Source organism: Tubulanus polymorphus, chromosome 4 (genome assembly GCF_964204645.1).
Source record: "Tubulanus polymorphus chromosome 4, tnTubPoly1.2, whole genome shotgun sequence".
Lineage (NCBI taxonomy): Eukaryota > Metazoa > Nemertea > Palaeonemertea > Tubulaniformes > Tubulanidae > Tubulanus > Tubulanus polymorphus.
In genome coordinates, this window is record NC_134028.1 from 6946228 (window position 1) to 6967209 (window position 20982).

The 20982-nt window shown below is 38.0% G+C and overlaps 2 protein-coding genes across 3 annotated transcripts in view; both read left to right on the top strand.

Annotated features, from left to right (window-relative positions):
* The first annotated feature begins 64 nt into the window (after positions 1-64).
* On the top strand, positions 65-12866 carry LOC141903158 (ADP-ribosylation factor-binding protein GGA1-like). Of its 2 annotated transcripts, XM_074791164.1 has the most exons (16): positions 65-157; positions 853-1013; positions 1296-1394; positions 1507-1665; positions 3848-3922; positions 4024-4104; positions 4310-4526; positions 5338-5445; positions 5735-5973; positions 6382-6490; positions 6882-7047; positions 7440-7666; positions 7816-7979; positions 8334-8444; positions 9131-9169; positions 10833-12866. In XM_074791164.1, exons 1-16 carry the CDS (start codon positions 112-114, stop codon positions 10923-10925), a joined length of 2094 nt encoding a protein of 697 aa, XP_074647265.1. In that variant the 5' UTR covers positions 65-111; the 3' UTR covers positions 10926-12866. The 2 variants fall into 2 exon arrangements, with proteins under 2 accessions (XP_074647265.1, XP_074647266.1); XM_074791165.1 differs by lacking the exon at positions 9131-9169.
* Positions 12867-13103: 237 nt separating this feature from the next.
* LOC141903277 (dual 3',5'-cyclic-AMP and -GMP phosphodiesterase 11-like) overlaps positions 13104-20982 on the top strand; it is a 71252-nt gene continuing 63373 nt past the window's right edge. The window contains exons 1-2 of the mRNA XM_074791367.1: positions 13104-13268; positions 17508-18373. Of these exons, the coding sequence (XP_074647468.1) occupies positions 17612-18373 (762 nt within the window). The 5' untranslated portion in view covers positions 13104-13268; positions 17508-17611. The remainder of the gene's footprint in view (positions 13269-17507; positions 18374-20982) is intronic.

Genomic DNA, 20982 nt, shown 5'->3' on the forward strand with positions numbered 1-20982 from the left:
TAGCTGTCAAGGATTTATATATTTGTGGTTGGTCCCTCCCACAAATCATCTCAACCAGAGGAAGTGTCGAGTGACAACTCGTACGTCCCGTGCTTCAAATTATTCTGCGACATGGCTAACATTATCGATTGGTCGGAAACATTGGAATCTTTATTTAGTAAGTAGTAGTGGTGCTGGAGCATCGGGGTTTCTATCTAAAATTGACCAAGCGTGAAGAAGTTGGGGGTATGCACAGGCTTGTCCAGTCTCTGTCATCGTCTCTTTTTGGGTTTTTACTATCTCGACCTTGGCTCTGTTGCTCTACCTGCAGCGAACCAACCAGGCTTTGATATTATCCGTTTCAATTGTGCTCCTCCCAGCAACCTGTTAAAAAACGTCTTCAAAAACGTTGATATTTACTGGCCGATTTCGTAATCGGACAATAATTTTCTGCCACTTTTGCTCATGTTTGTCCTCTTTTGATGGAATTTCCAACGAGCTTTTGCATGCATTATTGGTACATAGTCACTCCACTGTCAATTGATGGTATCCAGACACATCTGCAGACAGGGCCAAAAACCGATCCGATCAGAAACAAGATGGCTGAATGTCGGCCATTGTGATTCGTCAAAATCATCACTATATAATGTGTTTGAAGATTTCAAGAGAAATTTTGATGATGCTTCAATTAATTATTTTGATGTTGATGCTAAAGCCTATTCAAAATACACTATGTATTTTGAATGAGCTTTATCAATTTCTTCGATGTTCCATGTGTAGGCCTGTATGTATCCCCCTTTGGCTTATGATTGAGAAGATTGGGTCAATTGCGCACACGATAGTCATTTTGTAACTATATTTCTATTTCAACAGATAAAGCAACAAATCCCGAAAATGTTTCCGATGATTGGGACAGTATTATAGAGTTCTGCGATCAAGTGAATAAGTCATATGATGGGCCGCAACATGCGATCAAATTATTAGTTCATAAAATCACATCTCCGCAAGAAAAAGAGGCTCTGCTCGCTTTAACTGTAAGTGATGCATTTCATTCAGGCGCGTTGGAAGCAATTTTCAATTGCCAATTTTTGACAGGTTGTAATACGTTGCTGTGGCGAATTTACTTCAATTTCGTCAAAAACATGATAGGCCTATTTAAAAAAAACGTCATTCAGTGAATAATTGTCACGGTTTTCGCCGCTGCCAACGCCGCTGAATTTATCTTGAAATTTTAAGGATGGTGAACCTTCGGAAAATCATGAAAATTGATATCGTTGAGTTCTTTCATTAAGTTATGACTGCAATTTATGTTTCAGGTTTTAGAGTCTTGCGCTAAAAACTGCGGAAAAAGATTCCACGCGGAAATCGGAAAATTTCGGTTTCTTAACGAACTCATAAAAGTAATATCGCCAAAAGTACGTACCAGTTTTCCAGTAGATTTGTAAAAATTTCTCAATACCCTCAAATTCCTGGGGCATCTTACAGATCAATTTCTGCATATATCTTTGTCTGTCTTTTGACTTTCAGTATTTAGGAAATTCTAGATCTGATAAAGTGAAGACGAAATGCATCGAACTAATGTACAGTTGGTCGAAGGGCCTTCGCCACGAGACTAAGGTTCATGAGGCTTATACAATGTTGAAAAAGCAAGGCATCGTCAAAGAGGACCCTTCCCACGTGGATAAGGTAGATATTTTTTTTTCCATATGAATTATGTCCTCCCCCAGTAGGGATTCGAACCTGATGACTTCGATACTCGTCATGGTATGAAACCCTGCCATACTAGAAGCCATCAGGTTCGAATCCCTACCAGGGGAGGATGGATACACAAAGATTCCTTTAGTTGGCAGCTTTTTAAACTATGCGAAAACCTTTCAATATCAAGGATTTGAAATTTACTACGACTCAATAGACCTCATCTGAATTATGTGATATGTGTCGTAGACAATTAGCAATTTTTGGGGTTTGAATCATCTGTTTATAACGATAACTTCCGACCAATGGGATATCTCGAGGTATAAGGATCCTCGGTCAACTGATAGTCCACTTTAAAGATGAAGATTTTGTCTTGTTAGAGAAAAATTGATCGCATCACTGGGGCCAGCAGCTCAAAAGTTGTTACACATAGCCGGCGGATTAATATCATAATAACAATGAACTTTTAATCGTCACTATGTCAACAATCCACTGGTTAACGCTAACCAACTTTAGAGCAACTGGCCCTGGATTTTACAATCTTGAAGATTTTTAGGCCAGCTGCTGTAGTTCATTGTAAAAAGGTTCCGCTGGGTATATATATATTCTTGTGCATGTAGAAGTTCAGAGCGTTATTCCTAAAAAGTAATGAATATGTTCTCTTTCTGTTCAGTATCGACAGGTAAATCTCAAACGCTGGATTGTTGGTGGTGGTGGGTAACTAATTACTGTATCGCACAGCTACCAACTAGATCCTACTGACTGTCCACAGTGTTCGCTTTTACAAGTTTCAGGAAATTAAATTCAATTGAACTTGTCAATTTTCCAATCGTCATCCTATTTGAAGCAGTATTGGTAGTAATTCATTTGAGATGGAAATATCCTAATTGATCAGTGTTGGTAGCTCAGTTTTTGTGCCTTGTTAGCTTTTGAACCCGTTGGGACTTGAGTCCAGTGGTCTATTGCGTTCAGTTTTTTACTGTCCATAGATAGAATCCAATAATATTGGGAAGTTTTGAAGATGCTTGAATGGATTATCTTGATATTCGATTTATAGCATCTACCCTAGATACATATGCAGCCTAAAAACTGGCACGATCAGAGCCATGATGGTTGACTGGCAGCCTTTATTGTGGTTCGCCTGAATCTACTTTTTACACATTTGTCAAGTTTTTAATGAAAGATTTGAAGATGCTTTGATCTATTTTCCTGATGTTTCATATGGATTTGTATTCCCCTTGGGTAATTGGTTTCTGTATATTTTGGTACCTTGCATAGGCCTACATGTATTTTGTAGCCACAATCAATTGCGAAATCCTAGCTCATGACAAGTTTTATGATTGTTCTGAGTTTCAAGGTGATTTCTGTATTTACTCACTGGGGGGGGGGGATGTTGAATATTGAAATTGTCAGATTGTCAAACTTTTCACCAAATGGGCATGGTGTCATTGAACCCCCATCATGGTGTCATTGTTTACCAGCTACTAAGTCTCTGCATTTAACTATAGTTTTAATGATAAGAATACCATATTTTTTCAGCTTTATTTTCTGATGTTTGTTCTTGTCCTTTTCATTTGCTAATGTAAAACTTATTTGACTCGTAAATAATTTTTTGAAACTGCTCCATTTAAACTTTTTTTAAACCATTCGATATTTTACTTCGACGATGTTTATTTTAAATCTGTAATGAGTGTGTTTGATTTTATTATCATCATACATAAAAATACATGCAATGTTATTTTAGGAACCACATTGGCGTTTGGTGTAATCGTGTGTTATCATCGGGTCCATAGCTTAATCATACAGATCTAAGCACTTACAACTGCATGTTTAATCGCAAATATACATCACATATATTATCATATACTATATTGGTTTTTGATTTTTGAATTAAGACATTTTGGTGAAGAAGAATTTTGAAACTTATGAAAGAAATGACATTGATTTGATTTTTAGTAGACATATGTTTGAATATGTGTGCGTCCTCAATTTGAACCTATTCATAATCTTGCCCACAGTTTTACGAAAAGTTAAAGCCTAGTTAAGTTTTAATCTTGTTATTTATCACATCTGTCAACTAAACCTAGAAATATTGTCTTGAAATATTGCAATTTCGTTTGGACGCTAGAAAGTATGATCATCTTTTTCCAATTGCTGTTTAATGTATTTGTAGACTTTTGAGGATATGCAAGCTGATTTTCCTCCTCGACCTAAAAACACGATATTCGATGACCAAGAAAAATCTAAGGTATCGTAAAAATGGCTGAATCATGTTTCTAGGATATGATAAGGTATATGAATTTACAGGGGAATTTTCACCGAGGAGATCTTTTGCTTTATCATTTTCAGCTACTCGCTCGACTTTTAAAAAGTAAGAATCCTGAGGATTTACAAGCCGCTAATCGTCTCATTAAAAATATGGTAAAACAGGTAAAGATTTCATCCTCAAGAATTTACCATTGAATATGCTTAAGATCTTTGACTAAAATCCACATGTGTAGAAACCTAAAGACTTGAACGTCAACCAGGCCAAGTGAGGTCATTCTATGGAAGAAAAATCAAAACAATGGGATACCGGTCTCTCGCGCTCTAATTTGCTCTGTGATGAAAAAACCTTCATTTCGTTTTATTGTAGGAATCGGAACGTCAAGAGAAAGTAACGCGCCGAATAACGGAATTAGAAACGGTGAACAACAACATAAAACTACTGTCGGAAATGCTTAACGAATACAACCCTTCTACGACGCAATCGGAGCGCGACGTTATGCACGAACTATACGACACCCTCGAGAAACTGAGACCGAATCTGTTCCGACTCGCAGCGGATACGGATGAGAAAGACGACAGTATTAGTGAGTATATTACAACCACAAAATGATATAATTTCGGAAGAGTATCCAGATAGTTAAATAATAATAAAAGCGCAACTATCACAATCATCACGATGATAATGAGTTTATTTACCAACTAGGTCACTTCACGCCTGCGTGATATTCTCTGTAATTAGTAATAGTATACTATGCATAGTTAGTATCTTTTCATGTCATTTCTTGAAAAGGACTCGAAGAGATGAGTCGAAATCGATCGAAACGGATAACATGTAAATAAACTCATTTTCTTCATGAAGATTGTGATAGTTAGGTTTTTATCATTATTTAACAACCAAAAAACGTTTCGAAGAATGTCGTGAACTACGTTAACGTTTTGATAATTGTAAGAGCTTTCTGAGTACCAGTATGTGCAATGATAGCGAGCGTGCATTGGTATTCATTAACCCCTAGTATCAAAAATCCACACTGTAGAAGGATATATTTTTGCTTGTAGATACAGTCAAACCTTCTTAATCTTAATGAGTATGATCAAAAATACATAAAGAGTACGTATTCTTAACATATCTGAATCTCTTTATGTGTTTTTGGTATAATCTGAATTTTGATCTAATTCCATCTATAGGATCTCATCATCATCATCACCAATTGATGGATCTTTTAAAGGTTTATCAGCCTATTTTCATGCGGTTCAATGTCTCACTTTAAGCTTTCCTGCTTTGGAAATCACCGTACTTACAAAATCCGAATGTGACATTGATGAAAGCTCCTGAAAAAGTATTATTTCGAACGTAAAATGCTGATAGCACTGTACTATATTCTATTGCAACTTCAGCTGAAATTTTACGCACAAACGATGAAGTTATGACCGTAATGAACGAATATAAATCGAAAGTAGGACTGGATGATAGAGAGCCATCGAAACAAAATGATTCAGCGCAAGGTAAGGAATTTTTGATTCCATCAAAGTTCAAATCTCAAAAAAGGCAACTGCAACACTAGCTCTGCCACTAGATGGCGTGAATTGAAATCCAGATTAGTTAATTTTTGATCATTCTATTTTCATTTAGTAATATTTTCTGTATCTGCCTACTGATTTCATGTTTACTATATTATCATCTAATTCATATGTCCAATGTTTTATATCTTGTGATTTGTATTTTATGTAATCCACTTAAATTATTATTATTATTGTTATTATCAATCGTTCATTTCATTAACATTCATTTCAGCCAATTCGTCATCATTGTTAGATTTCGATTTGACCGGTAGCCCCGTGAAGACTCAAGCGGGTGCCGTCTCACAGCTAGGCAGTTCGATTCTCGATAACGACCTCGCCGCCCTCGGATTGACCGACGACGCGATGATCTCGGGCGGCGCCGCCTCAGTTACCCTGCCGGCGGGTACCGATTTACCGAAATCGAACACGATGGAAGAACTCGGAAGAATATTCAGTTCGACGACAAATTCGGTATGAATTGTTCAATAATGATCCAGGTTCTCATAAAAAAACTAGAATTTTTTGGTTTATCTAGACCTTAAAAATTATCGGTAAATGATTTGAACTTCAACTAAGGCCATTTGGGCCCAAATTTGGGCTATAGCATAAAAAGCTGACCCCAAAAGCCTGGTCTTGATTCGAGGCGATAATTGCAAATGTTTAGATTGGCTATGAGAACTGAAAGAATTTGGGCCCAGTCAGTTGTTTTGCGTAAGAAAAAGCAAGACAATTATGCTTGATAGCTTAAGCTATGTTTGTCCTCTGACCTGGGGCTCTTGTTCATTTCCTCAAACAGTCGGGAACTTCTGATTTTCTCGACGAATTCTGAGCTCCATTCCAGTCTCTTGTTTTCTCATTGGGATATATTGCCTGTTACAGACGCAAGCAGTTGCCGCTGGTGGAGGTAACATGGCTTCATTTCCAGTCGGTTTCAACATGACACAACAGCCAGTATCAACAGCAGGCATATCACTGGCCACTACTGCAGGTATAAATCTTAGTAAAATTGCTCAAGTTCAAGCTGATTAGATTCAAATATTGTTGTCATTAATGATTAGGAAAAAGCCACAATTAGATAACTACGGTATGTCCTGTAACTTTTTTCAAAAAGCGCCGCTTCTACAGTCAATGTAACCTATTTAATGAGCAAAACCCACAGTTGATGACTTGATTTATTCTCGTCTGACGGTTTCGAACTTTTGACTAAACTCCATCATAAATGAAGGGAGAAAATTCTTCTTTTTGTTCTTCTGATGAAGTTAAGTCAAAACTACAAACCTGTCAGATCAGAAGAAATTGAAGTGTGGGTTTTGCCCATTAACTCTGAATACTGAGATTCATATCAGTCTCCCAGTTACCCATAACCTGTATTCTTTCAGCGGGTGCCTCCTCAACGTTATTTTCATTAGACTCGACTCCTGCATCTTCTAATACGAATAGTCAACCGGTAAAATCATCTGCATTTGACGAACTGAATTTACTCAGTCAGTCGATGTTACAGAAAAGTTTACCAGCCGAAAAATCAGTTCCACAACAACCTCAGCCGTAAGTTGAAATACCGAAATGCCAGTACCTTTCAACGCTCGTGTGAATTAGAATGTTCATATATAATCAGGATGGCCACTTACCTGGAAATTGGAAAAGAGTCAGGGAAATTTCTTTTCTCTAAAAAAAAGTCGGGGCATAGTCAGGGAATTTTGTAAGAAAGCTAAAAATCCAGAAAAAGTCAGGGAAACTTGTTGAGATTGCTTGATCGCATGTAAAATGGAATACTTTCCATCTATGTCTTGTATTTGACTGTTAATTGATTGGATTCTAAGCATATCGAGTCTGGGAAAATGAGGTGCATGTCAGGGAATAGCCATGGAAAAAGCAAATCAAATAAAAGTGGCCACCCTGATAATCTAATCTATTCCTATCTTTTTCACGATTCGTAGTGTTAAAATTCCTCTGAACCAATTGGCATCGTCGACCAATCAAACGGCCTTCCTCGGGCAGATGGCGAATAGCGTTCAAACGGCGCCACCGGTAGCCGCTATCGATACTACCGCTACAAATAGTATGCCAGTGATACCGGTTAAGACTAGTCCTGCACCTCAACCAGCCACAGCTGAACTTTTATCGCTTGCCGATGTGTTTGTACCTCTCGATACTATTAAACCGGGTAAGCTGAATTCACATTTTCCATTACTGTATGCAAGAATTCAATTTTTTTCCATAAATCGACTGAATTTCGTTGGTTCTAGAGTATTGAATTGATAAACTAATTGATAAATGTAAATTTGAAAGTGGTCTGGTTGTATTTTTCAATAGGTACAGTCGCACCTCTGACAGCGTATGATAAAAATGGTTTGAAGATTGTGATACATTTTGGTAAAGACAGTCCTAAACCTCACATATTAGTGATGGTCGTTTCTATAATCAGTACCAATTCTTCTCCGGTTAAAAGTCTGGCATTTCAAGCTGCCGTGCCAAAGGTATGTTAGTCCATCTTTGATAAGCTTGGTGCAGCGTTTTTTGAAACTATGTTAGTTTCAGAATGAATTTCGAGATATCCATGATACCAGTACGGCTAAGCAATCTTTTCAAGAGTTTCCAGAGATAAGTTAACAGTAATAACAGTATATGTTAATCTTTATGGTTGGCAAATAGGCCTATCCCCAAAATTTTTAAAATTTGAGTGAAATAAACAATTCAGTTGTCAAAGTTACCTGTGGAACCAAATACAGGGTGTATAATGAATGTACTAGCACTATACAAAGTTGTTTAATTGTAAGGCATATAAATATAAACCGGTACAAATTTCTATTGCTAACTATTTTTTTTTTTAGTTGATGCGAGTAAAATTGCAGCCCCCATCTGCTACAGATTTACCTGTATATAACCCATTCCTACCCCCAACTGCAATTACTCAAGTTATGTTGCTGAGCAATCCGCAGAAGGTAATGTTTATACTTGTAACCCCTTCGAAAGGATGAACCTTTTTTCCCTTAGTTGTTGGATTATCCCCCAAATGCAATTTTTGCGTGCCGGTAACTTTTGTGGTGAAGCCAATTCCAATTGTTTCGGGTTTTGGTAAACGTCCCTTGTCCAGTAGTTCTCAAAAACCGTCATGGAGGAATAGTGGTGTTTCATGTAGCAGTCAATGATAATCCTGTACCATCCTGTCAGACATATTCGATGTGGAATAATGACGTAAGCACATTTCAAACAACCACGAATTCCTGTCGACCATATTTTTTATCAATGTTGAATTTCTGTCGAATTGTCTGTTGAATTCCCTTAATGACTTGAAGGGACTGTGGTTAATCTCATATAACATAATGACCAGGTCTCAATTCCTATCCTTCAATGATCTTATGACCAAGTGAAAACCTGTCGATCAAGGGTTATTGATATGAGCATTTTGATGTCGAATCCTGACAGTAAGAAAAGGGCAATGAAGTGTCGTGTTCCTGACTAGGGGGATACAGGATTGTCATCCACCACTGCAGGCCTCTGTACATAGAATGATGAAAGGTTTCTTCAATCCTAGAACCTATTCATTATTTCTGATCTCGGGTGTCGTCTAGCTAGTGTTCTCTGGTCGTATTTGTTGTTGTCTATTTTTGTGTTTATTTGGCTTCAGGTACTTCAATCGCAGTCATCTGGTGGTTCACCGCATCTGGTAAAATCGACTTCCTTTCACCCCAGTCTGTCCGTATTGACTCTCGAAGTCGCTTTCATACAAATATCATATAATACACTCAGAGTCATCTTTATAAAACTTTCACTCTTGGAGTCAATGCATAGAAGACTCTCACACTCGACGCAATTTTCGTTTCCTTGAATATCTATCTCTTTAGTCTGTCAAATGCTTAACAGCCTTGCTTCAATCATTTGAATCACCGTATTTCCTGAAGTAATCATTGATCCGTGGAAATAGAATAAAACTTTACATCTAACACTTCCTAGTAGTAGTTGTTTGATAAGCATGATTAATAAGCGATTATTAGATAACTGGATCTACTTGAATTCAAAGAGCGAACTTACACACCTAATAGGGAGGATGGATCCAAGTCCTCAAATTTCATTTGGAGTAAGAGATAACTTTTTTGCTCTTTGAATTTAGAAAGTTGAAAAGTTTTAAGTTATTAACAGTTTGTATGATTTTTATTTGATAGTTGAATCTCGAGGTAGATAGTATTCTTTTTTTCATTTTTTATTTTGATATTGATAATACATACTTAACATATGGGTGGGATTTACATGATCAGTTTATTGGTAACCAGGTATTATATTTCACAAATACTAAACAGGTACTCAAATGTAATTGGCATTATTGTGAGAGGGGGACCAGGGGTGGATCCAAGGGCTGACTTTGAAAAGGAGCACAAATAAATGAAAAGGGCAAGTTAAGTTTCCATGCAGCCAAAACAAGGGTCTGGAAAATTTGAAATTTCTGTGCATTTTCATATGCTTTCTTGGCACTTGAGCGACATAAAAGAGAATATAAGCTAAAACTTGAGCTACAGACTGCTGTCTTATTAGCTGTGGATGAAAAAAGTGCCCTGAAAAAAAATTACCATTATATTTTCAAAAGGGCATGGGTGAATTGCTACAGGAGCACATGCTCCTTGTGCTCCCATCTGGATCCGCCCTGGGTACCCAGATAAACTGGATGTATACGTTCATCAGAATAATGAACTACTGGTGACAGTCTTGTTATATGTCATCAGGTTCAGATCCCTAACAAACAAGGGAGGATAGGGTTTGACACTATCGTTTATATGTAGGGGTAGAAGAGGCATGCATTGAAACTTTCTGATTATCTCTGGTTCTGGTACTGGACTATTCTGTAATAGAGAAAAAAGATTGGTGGTAGTTTACAATGGCTTTATTGAATTAGACATACTTACTGATCGTAATTGTAAAACACTTCGATTATACTCCAATCTGCTGACATAAACTCTAACGAGTTTATTGAGTTGAAGTCAGTTAGATTTTCAGGCTTTCTTTGATTTGCTAGTCATTGATTTATACTGTTGCATGCGTATATCGTCAGCCTGGATCGCATATTCGCTTCACATATTTTATCATCAAACTGAGATGTTTTTGAACAAAAAATGAACAGCAAATATCGGAGATTTGAACAGTCTATCAACACACTACTAGCTTTTGTCCTAGTGAGTTGGTGAGGCCAGGCTACAGATTGATACCTGCATGTTACATATTTGTTACAGATCACCTGGGGGGTTTACAGAGGCACATTTCTATCAAGTTAGCGTGTTATCGGGGTGTTATGATCGCTTTGAAATAATATATTCTTTCTCTCGGTTTTTTTTTTCTAGGAGAAAATTCGAATCAAATTCAAGCTGACCTATACGTTGGACGCCAAAAAAATATCGGATATGGGAGAGGTTGATAATTTTCCCGTGCAATGATGAACAAATAGCTTCTCCTTACATTCCGAGTAAATGAAAAGCGAATGTGAACACTTTTAGTGACATTCATCGACACTGTACATAATGTGCTCAGCAGATGTATATGTATATAGATGGATGGACTGCGATTTCTCCAGGCGAGGTGCTCCGACTTCCCTACTCCGAGAGTACGATATGAATGAAATGTGAATTATTTATGTTTTCTAATGGTGCTATCACTTTAGCTACACATGTATGAATGAGAGACAGTGAAAGTAGTACCTCGTAACTATAGATTGTAATCTATTCTCGAAACTATTCTGTTTAGACACGGGACCTATATTTACGGAGACCACGATCGATTTCGTTGATATTTATCATTCATTGCGAGTCCAGAGTCTAGTTCTAGGAATGAATTCGAGTTATGGCTTTCCTGAATAATGGTCGTGTTTGTATGCAGTCATCTAATCACTTATTACTCGTCAATTCTTTAACTCTCTCAGTGTGTCTACACTGCATGGCGATGTATAAATCGGTGATGGATTTTGTTAGTACACCGCATCGCGGTGTATTGATATTAATAGTTTTTATGTGTATTGAAAGATGGCAATGCCGGTCAAACATTATGAAATATTATTGACAAGTGATACATTGCACTGGGGTGTAGACACACTATAGCAATATGCCCGTTATACAACGCACCTAGGTGAAATTTCTTCGAAATTTTCAAATCATCTACAACACTTCAGGGTATACCCGGAATTCATTAGTCGGCACTGAAAGGGTTGAAATAATAATGAACTGCACTCTATCCCAATATTTGTAAGCCCCTTTTTTTCATGTCTAAGATTAATTTTGTTTCGACTTAACTGAAATAAGGGTCTCTTTGTGCACTGTGGACCTACGTAATCCGTATATTTCGGGCCGATGAATTTTATACAGTTTAAATCTTTCATATTCTATGACAATTTGAACACTATTAAAATTGGAGTCGATTCGATTAAAATGAGGATTAAGTAGGTTTTTTTTATGCATTTTGATAGATTAAATCATTAATGGAATAAAAATGCATTGTCATCAATATGAAATTATAGTTCCCTCTCTAACAGATGAAATTAGAATTAAATGATTTGTTCATGGTTTGGTGAACTTGAATAGATAAGATGATTAGGGTTAACTCTACAAGCTAGTTTGTAGATGACGGCTAAAGAGCAAGCTGTTATTTTATTTTCATTCCGCTTGATTCTTTGTTTTTTCTATTGAGTCGAAATATTTCGTTAGCTTTTACAAATGTAGCATTTGGACATGATATGACTCTGGATAATGATGCTATAATAATGTAATATGTAATATTATTAAGATTTTCTATGCTAGTTGGAATATGTTGGGATTTTGAGTAATAGTGAATGGAAGGCACTGTGAATAATTGATCACATATAAGTCAATTGTATATTGCTGCAGTGTGTATGATGATCTGGCTATCGGATCTGATTGTCAATGATTCCTTTCAGGATGCAGTGGCGCGGCGGATACAGGTGTTAATGTCCGTTGGGGTCCTTCCTAAAATATTAAGGTCCCTTGAGAATTTAATCTCCAAAAATTTCGAAATTGAATATTTTTCGGAATAAATGAATCTTGAACAATTGAAAATTGAAATAACAGAATGCTCTAATAGTGTGTACCGGGTATGTATTTGTGAGCAATTGCGGTGAAGCTCGAAAAAGGCCCTAAATTTCTTAAAGTTGACACCTGCCTTCCATTTACCCTGGATCCGCCCCTGTGATGATCTTTATATTATCTTGACGGTATCCTGTTTCACCGAGTTCTGAGTTGAAATCGTGAAATTAATTTCAACTCCTCAAGTTGTGGAACTGGGTCCTGTTTAAATTGAATTTCCATTCACATTAAAATTATATATTTCCCTAAATAATCTTGTAATTGGGTATTGCAAATAAATGAATAGATAATTTGTTTTATTGTATTTTGGTTATTTTTAGTTTCGTTTCTTTATTTCAATGGAAACTTGTGTTTGTGGTCGCAGTCCTGATTAAGTGACCCCGCAAGGACCCGAAAAAACTTGACTTTCTCCAGCATTTGCTGCCACCTGTGTTTGTTCCGAGCAACCAATCGGGCGCCTCGTTATATACAACTTTCGGAAACTCCATTAAGTCGAATTACTTCCGGGTAGAGAATTTCAGGAAGTGTTTTAGTAGTGTTTTTGCATGTTTCCCGTCAAAATTCGCACTCGATCGAATATTCGCGGTATATATACACGAAAATCTAATGTTCATTTACGATGCTGTAAATTGGAAAACCGTTGACAGGACGCGTGGAACATGGATTTATTATTATTAATTAAACTGAGTAAGTAGTGAAGTTTTTCAATTCTTGACTGTCAAATTTGAAATTGTCAATTGAAATGTCATGATGATTATTCATTAGAGACGTACATTTAAGTTGTCTCTCTTCAAGATCTAAAATCAAGCCCTTCAGCAATCCTTCAATACAGTAGTGTAAAATGAATTAAGAATTGATGGTTTCCTGCCTGGTCGCAGTTGTAGTAAACAAGTAATTTTCAAAAAAATATTTTAAAAAATATGAAATAGTAGATGGAAGTTTTCTGCAATTACCTACCTTAGCATATGTAAGATTATTGGGATGCCGAGTAGCCTAGGCTACTGTATTATGGCTAATCTTGTTAGCTGCTATAGTGTGTGCAGAGCTATTTTTGATTAAGTTTTGAATGCCTCCTGCTTCATTAGAAAATGAATTATTCATTGATTATCATTTGATATGATATCTCTGTCTTATAATCTTAATGATCATCTAATATAATATCTCAGTCTGTAGGAGGCAAAAATTTTCTCAGGCAGACTCCAGCCCGCACTCATTTTCTCAGGGCTTGGTGGGGGTTACCATGGGCAGGATCCAGGATTTCCGAAGGGAAGCTGTTTAGAGTCTGAACTGCGAGCATTAAAGAAAAAAGGAAATTTTCCTAAATGGATGCTCTAGCCCCTGAAGTATCCTGGATCTGCGCCCTGGTCCCCAGACCCTACAGGGTGGAAATGAAGTGCTCCATTGATCTTGGGGGTCTACTGAATAGATTCAGTCTACATGATCATAGTAAAGGGTTTCGTTTATGAAGATGATTTGACTGTTTTTAGCCTACAAGTTGTAAAAGGCTGGCAACAGAAAGGTAGAAACATAGATCTTAGATTTGAAGAGGAAGCCTATTTTCTAAGTAGCTGGATAGTAGCCTGCCTAGTTGTAGCCTAGTCACTGAAGCATAAATTTTCAAAGAGAAGTACCAAGAAAAATATGAGAGCTACAATTGTTCAATTGTTACTCAAATAATCAAACCCAACCTTAGAAGCTCTAAGAACACGCATCCGCCTGGTAAGCAGGGTTTAATAGAATATATCGTCAAAGGGAATAAAGTTCTCTCTCTCCTAACCACAGCGTCCGGATATTAATTACGCAAGTCATATCTTCATATCTTTCTCTCGAAGAGAAATATCTGGTTTGAAGGCTCAGTATAAAAGATTTTCCTCTATTGGCAGCTGTACAATGTGTACGTTTACTATTATCTATAGGGATTTCGATTACCAGACTCGGTTTCAACCTCGGAATTTCAAATCATAATTGTTTATATCTCTCTACATACTTCAGTGAAGCGCATGAGCAACTCTTGTTAAAGTGCTTCGCTAATACATGATGATAGTTGCTCTGTACTCGTAGTAGGCCTATATATATTCCAACAAGTAAATAAGCCCGTAGAAAATTATACAATATCGAAATCTTAAATTAGATTGTTAGCATGTTTTTGTATATTTGCTCGGAAATGTATTCTGCCTATTCCAACAAGTGAAACCGTAGAAAATTATAAAATGTCAAAATTTTGAAATTAGATTTTTGCTATTTTTTTTATATTTGTTTGGATGTATTCCGTAGATTGGCAACGAGAATATTTTTCATATTTGGAGAATAGACTCATTTAAAAACCTCGATTGTACCTGATTAAACTAATTTTTCTCCGCCCTAGTTCATTTAGATTAGTGTCGCAAGAATCATTTGCATTTTGATAGTTTTGATGCTGTTTCATTCCTACTCGACTCGAAACGAAAGTGGCTTTCATGCTAGATTCCGGGCTAAGGAAGTATCTTCAGGAAGTACTACGTTATGAAAGTGATGCAGACCGCGCTTCCTCGAAATTTGAAATGTTCTCGTTTGAAACTCCTTATATCCAGGAATGACTGATCCGTGGGAACCTTGATTTATCGTATTTTTTGAAGATCATCTTTGTTGGACAGAGGCTTTGATGCGAGATTCTGAACTAAGGAAGTATCTCGAGGGAGTACTTTGATATGAAAGCGTTCCAAACACTTTCGTTGAAATTTGAAATGTTCTCGTTTGAAACTCCTTATTTCCAGGAATGACTGATCTGTAGGAACCTCGACTTATTGCATTTTTGGAAGATTTGTCATCTATGTTGGACAGAGGCTTTGATAACGAAAGTGGCTTTGATACGAGATTCTGGGCTAAGGAAGTATCTTGAGGAAGTACGTTGACATAGAAGTGATGCAGACGCTTCCTATGACTGATCTGTAGGGACCTTGATTTATCGGGATCGTATTTTTGGAAGATTTGTCATCTATGTTGGACAGAGGCTTTGATAACGAAAGTGGCTTTGATACGAGATTCCGGGCTAAGAAAGTATCTTGAGGAAGTACGTTGACATGAAAGTGAGCAGACGCTTCCTATGACTGATCTGTAGGGACCGTGATTTATCGGGATCGTATTTTGGAAGATTTGTCATCGATTTTGGACGGAGGCTGGTGTCCTTTGGTATAACCTCTGATATTTCGCTTGTCTCCTCCGTGAACTGACATTTCGTAGATAATCAATGTCTTTTAAACGAAGAAATGACGCGGCTACGAAAGTTCGTGCCGTCGTGAAATTCAAGCCGCGATATATACTTATGTTCCGAGGCTCGTAACCTCTCTCTACGACGTCCCCGCTCGCCTCTCCCTCCCTCCCGCCTCTCCCTCCCTCCCTCTCTCCGTCATCGTTTACACGTTACCATGACGACTGTGGATCTTTTATCGGATCATCCAGCTACTGTCGCGTGTTGTGATAAGTTTTGAATTAAACGGCTGAAACAGCGCTGCTGCTGCTGCTGCGCGGTGGTGGCAACAGAACGCTGTCTCCGGTGACGCGTGTTCGCAAGCGAGCGAGAGAGAGAGCTGTCTGGATCTGGAATATAACCGGCGACGCTTTAACTAGTTATATTTAGTTACACGACGACGAATCTTTATAGTGTGACATGAGATAGAGACTTTCAGTGACAGTGATGATCGCGGCAACAAAACAGGTTTTTTCTTACTTTTCGAATAATTTAGTCGTTATTTTTGTCTTGTCTTTTTTTAATGAACGATCGTTTCTAATGAATCAATTAGATAAGAAAAAAATGATACAAAACAGAAATATTTTTTCGATCGCTTTAGTAGTAGATTTTTCATTTTTCAGTAGATGCCTGACATTTTTCTAACGATATCCGTGTTCTTGTTAAAACTAAAACCTATTTTTTTACTAACTTATGATAACAATTTTTCAGTTCATATTGTGTTTGCTCATGATTAGGAGGTACTACGTCGAAATGTTTAGTCTTTAAATGAACTTTTGGATACAGTTATCGCCTGTTCTAAATTTTTGAACGAAAATTTGTTCTCTTCAGCTTGCCGGGTTAACTTTTCAGCTTAGCAGAAAGAAGAAACAACATATCGATTTTCTTAAAGCCTTATGCCTTTTGGCAATCTATTGGCAGAATGAAAACGTCTTTTCGAATGGAAACGATTGTTTCTAAATTTTTGAACAAAAATTTGTTCTCTTCAGCTGGCCGGGTTAACTTTTCAGCTTAGCAGAAAAAAGAAACAACACATCGATTTTCTTAAAGCCTTATTCCTTTTGGCAATCTATTGGCAGAATGAACGACTTTTCAAATGGAAAACGATTGTTTCAGTTTTAAACATTTGATGGCTTAAACGACGTGTGTGAAAACATGCGGCCTCCATGGTTTGAAAATTACGCATTTTGAGCAATTTTTCAACCAGTCGGACCTGCTCAATCGGGATATTGATCTAAACATCCACCTATACGATTTGAATGGATGGCGTTTCATCAAGATTTCTCATAAACGGGATTAATTTCATTACTTCAAAATGATTCCGATTAAATAGGCTTTCACCGTAGATGGGCCTATATGTTGTACAGTAAACCTCGACTTAATCGGGAACGCATGACTTATGACTAACTTGGACAAAAAACCAAATCATTTTTCTGACTTCGTAACATGTTTTCCTGTCCGAAACTCAGACTCCGCTTGCCTTAGACCAATGTTGCTGGTCCCAGTTTGTCTGTTTTTGAGTTAGGCGAGGTTTCCATTTGCCGTACACATTTTACCAGTAAGAATGTAAATCAAAACGGAATTAGATGTTCAAGTTCGATAGACATAAATTTTTTGAAGGTTTCACAGTAAAATAGATCTTTATTGTCTTGTCTAGTGTTCGCTAATGATATGATACGATTATGTTTCTATCTTTACAGAGTGATATACCCGCTTCAAGCTGGATCCGCGTCGGGAGCCCAGGCGATCTCCGCGATTGTCTGTAAATCGGAAACTAGCGTGGGCGTTCGGACCGCCGGTCGACATGGAGCTGGAGATACCGTCGCGCGCGGCCTCCGCCGCTCTCAACGACGAGTACCTGACGATCGAACAATGGCTCGACGATCATCAGGATTTCGTGCACGATTACTTCGCGCGTAAGGCCACGCGTAGCATGATCGACGGCTGGCTGATCGCGCACGCGATCAACCAGGGCGCCGGTAGTTTGCCGTCGTCGTCGGCGGACCAGGTCCCGGGCGCGACGTCGGGCACGGGCGGCGGAAGTGGCTCGAACTCGCGGACGAACTCGGGCGCCAATACGCCCGTGCGTAAGATCTCGGCGCAGGAGTTCGACCGTGGCGGTATCCTGAAGCCGATGGTGTCGACGGTCGACGGCACGCCGACGTTCATCCCGGTGATCTCGCAGTACAGTCCGAAAGGCGAGAAGCCGTCGAAGACGCCGCGCAAAAGCCGCAGCGAGTTGAAAGCTCTGGACGAACGCGAGCTGATGTACGAGCTCGTCATCGATATATGCAACGATTTGGACGTGACGAGTTTGTGTCATAAAATACTGCAGAACGTCAGCATTTTGTTGAACGCCGACCGTTGTTCGCTGTTCCTCGTGCAGGGCGACAAAACGGAGCCGAGCGAACAGTTCCTCGTCAGTAAACTGTTCGACGTCAACAGCGAGTCGACGTTGGATCGGTGTTTGGATAAATGTACGGAGATACGAATCCCGTGGGGTATGGGGATCATCGGCACCGTCGCCAAACAGGGAGAGCCTTTGAATATTCCCGACGCGTATATGGTAAGTTCTGTTTGAGTTTTTTCTACTCGCTATTCTCGTTGTTCCGATTCCCCAGTGTGACGAGTGCGAATCGAGCCTTAGTTAACCGCGTCATGGTTTCTGTCAGAATCGGAATTGACGTGGTTAAGCGTGGCCACCGTCCTGGAAAACCCGGAAAACTTGGGCAATCAAAATGATTTTTAAAAATGAAATCGGGGAAAGCTTTAGTCGAATTTTGCACAAAAACCTGGAAAAGTTAGAGGGAATTTCGATAGTTTCTTTATTAATAGGTGATTCAATAAAAAATGAATTAATTGCATGTTACAATGGGAATTTTCTGTGATAACATGGGAAACGTGCTAAGACTATGCTACAAGGGTGCAATCTGGGTGTGCAAGCTGTTTAAAAGTCAACTTGAACTAAGGCTGCCCTCCCGAATAAAGGATTTAAATCGTCCCTTTAAAAGAGAAATTCTTTCAAGAATCACAGGGATAATTTTCAAAATTACTGAAACGTATCTCAGAAAATGAATTCGACTCGGGCCTGATCCGTGCTAATTCGGCCCGGGCCAAGTAGTATCCATGCGATCGCGGCTTATGTCTCACTCTGTTACTGCTGTGGACTGGTATACCTGTACTTATTTCATAGCTTCGCATTGCACGCTTTGTTGACAGTCCTAAGTAATGAACACGCGAGTAAGGTCAATGAAATCGCCACAACAACATTACAAAGATGATAGCTATTAACAATTGATAATCGAACACGTTGTTCTACCCCAGTGAGGCAGATAATATAAACCGTGCGCTTCTTATTTTTAAAGCTATCGATCGTTTTTAAAATATCTCGGTTATCAACGAATATAATCTGAAATCGTTTGTTGATATTATGATAAATCGGCACTAAAGTCGACCATTCAGAATGAATTAGTGAAAATCAATGACTGCGTTTAATTTTTGATTTTCAATTCGAGCATACGCTAAACCTTTTTTGGTTTTCTTAGTGTATTGGTGTTAGTCTTATATTTGGCCTATATTAATTTCTTTCACTTTGTTTCTTTTTTCTAAGGGTGTCAGCATTTAATAGTAAGCCTTTGGACTTTGCCGAGCCTGAATACATGTTTAAATGATATTCTACGTTAATGAATATGGTTGGGGGAATGATCAGAATACAAAAAATATTTTAAGACTCGGAGGCTGACCCAGGGTCAAAGGAAAGGTTGCGTGTCCCTTTTTCTAAGCTTTCTAAGCTGTTATTTCATTGTTCACTTACAAAATGAATTTTTAGCTTCTAGAATTGGTAACTAACAGCTAACTGCTACAACATAATTTTGGTATTTCTTCAGTTGTTCAATCATATTTTTTATCTTTGTCTCAGTGACCTCAAAATTTTAGGGGAGGTGTCCAGACCCCCGTGGACACCCCATGGATCCGCCACTGAGATCGCATCGTTTATAGTGGAAGCCAAAATTTCTCGAGGGCTTTAGTAGTAGCTACGTAAATTACTTTGTTCATCTGTCGAGGGATAGATTGCAAAATTCCACAATTCAATTAAAAAATTTTTGAACTCATCATTGCCACAACATTCACGTTTGGTTGCCTATAGCTATAATCGTCGGTAGCAAATTTGAACAGCGACAAATGTGATCAATCTTCTATTAACTGAAAAGTTTACGTGTTGTGTGTCGCGTAAGGCAAAAGCCATCATCAGGTTTATTCATTCCATAGATTGTATGATTTTTGATGCTGTACAAAAATTTTTTGACGCGGTTAAAACCATTACATCGAATGATGTTTATATACGTTGATACCTGGTATGAGGTATGCGTTATATAAGAGGTTCTAGGTGAGTCAATGTGCACTGTCACTCATCAATATTGCCGCTTCAAAATAACAAATACAATTGTGAATTTCAGCATTTATTTTGTAATCAGATTTATTTAATATTTTATCGTCGATGAATTTTGAAAATTATTTTTGAAAGGATGTGCACTACGTCATCGATATATTGGGGCTAGACTGGTTGCCAGTCAATTCAATACAATTTTATTGTATATTATAATCTATTTCATTTTATTTATTTTCGCCAATATTAAGCGATGTATGTGTCATTTTTCATGGCTTCTATAAACCTCCAGTTCGTTTTCTCGATAACTATCACACAGAATTCTTTATGGAAACTAGAACTTAGTTCTTAGGGGGTTTTGAGTCGGTTTAGATTAAACAAAAGCCGTGTATTTATATTTGCACGCTTACATGCATGCACGGGTTATGAAGCTCATTATAGCTTTGACATTTTATGTTTACCTATTTGTCGGGGTCAATCAGGTCACTCGAAGGCATACAATTTCAACAGTTGGAAGACTTCAACTTCAACCGATCGATATCTGGAGCGTGGATTAGCGACCTTGGCCTTGTTTCTTCGGCGCGGTGCCTAGCGTTTGACAGTTGGCGGGGCTTAGAAACCCTAAAAAGGGCGATTACTCGGTCAAAAACTGATACAATTCTTCTAATGGGCCCAAAAGACTCATGAAAACTCTATCAGGTCTCTATAACAAAATGCTTGTCAGTCCTAGGTAAAGGATTCTACATCTACCACGTGTGCTTTAGATATAAAGTCGGGCGTTTAATCAT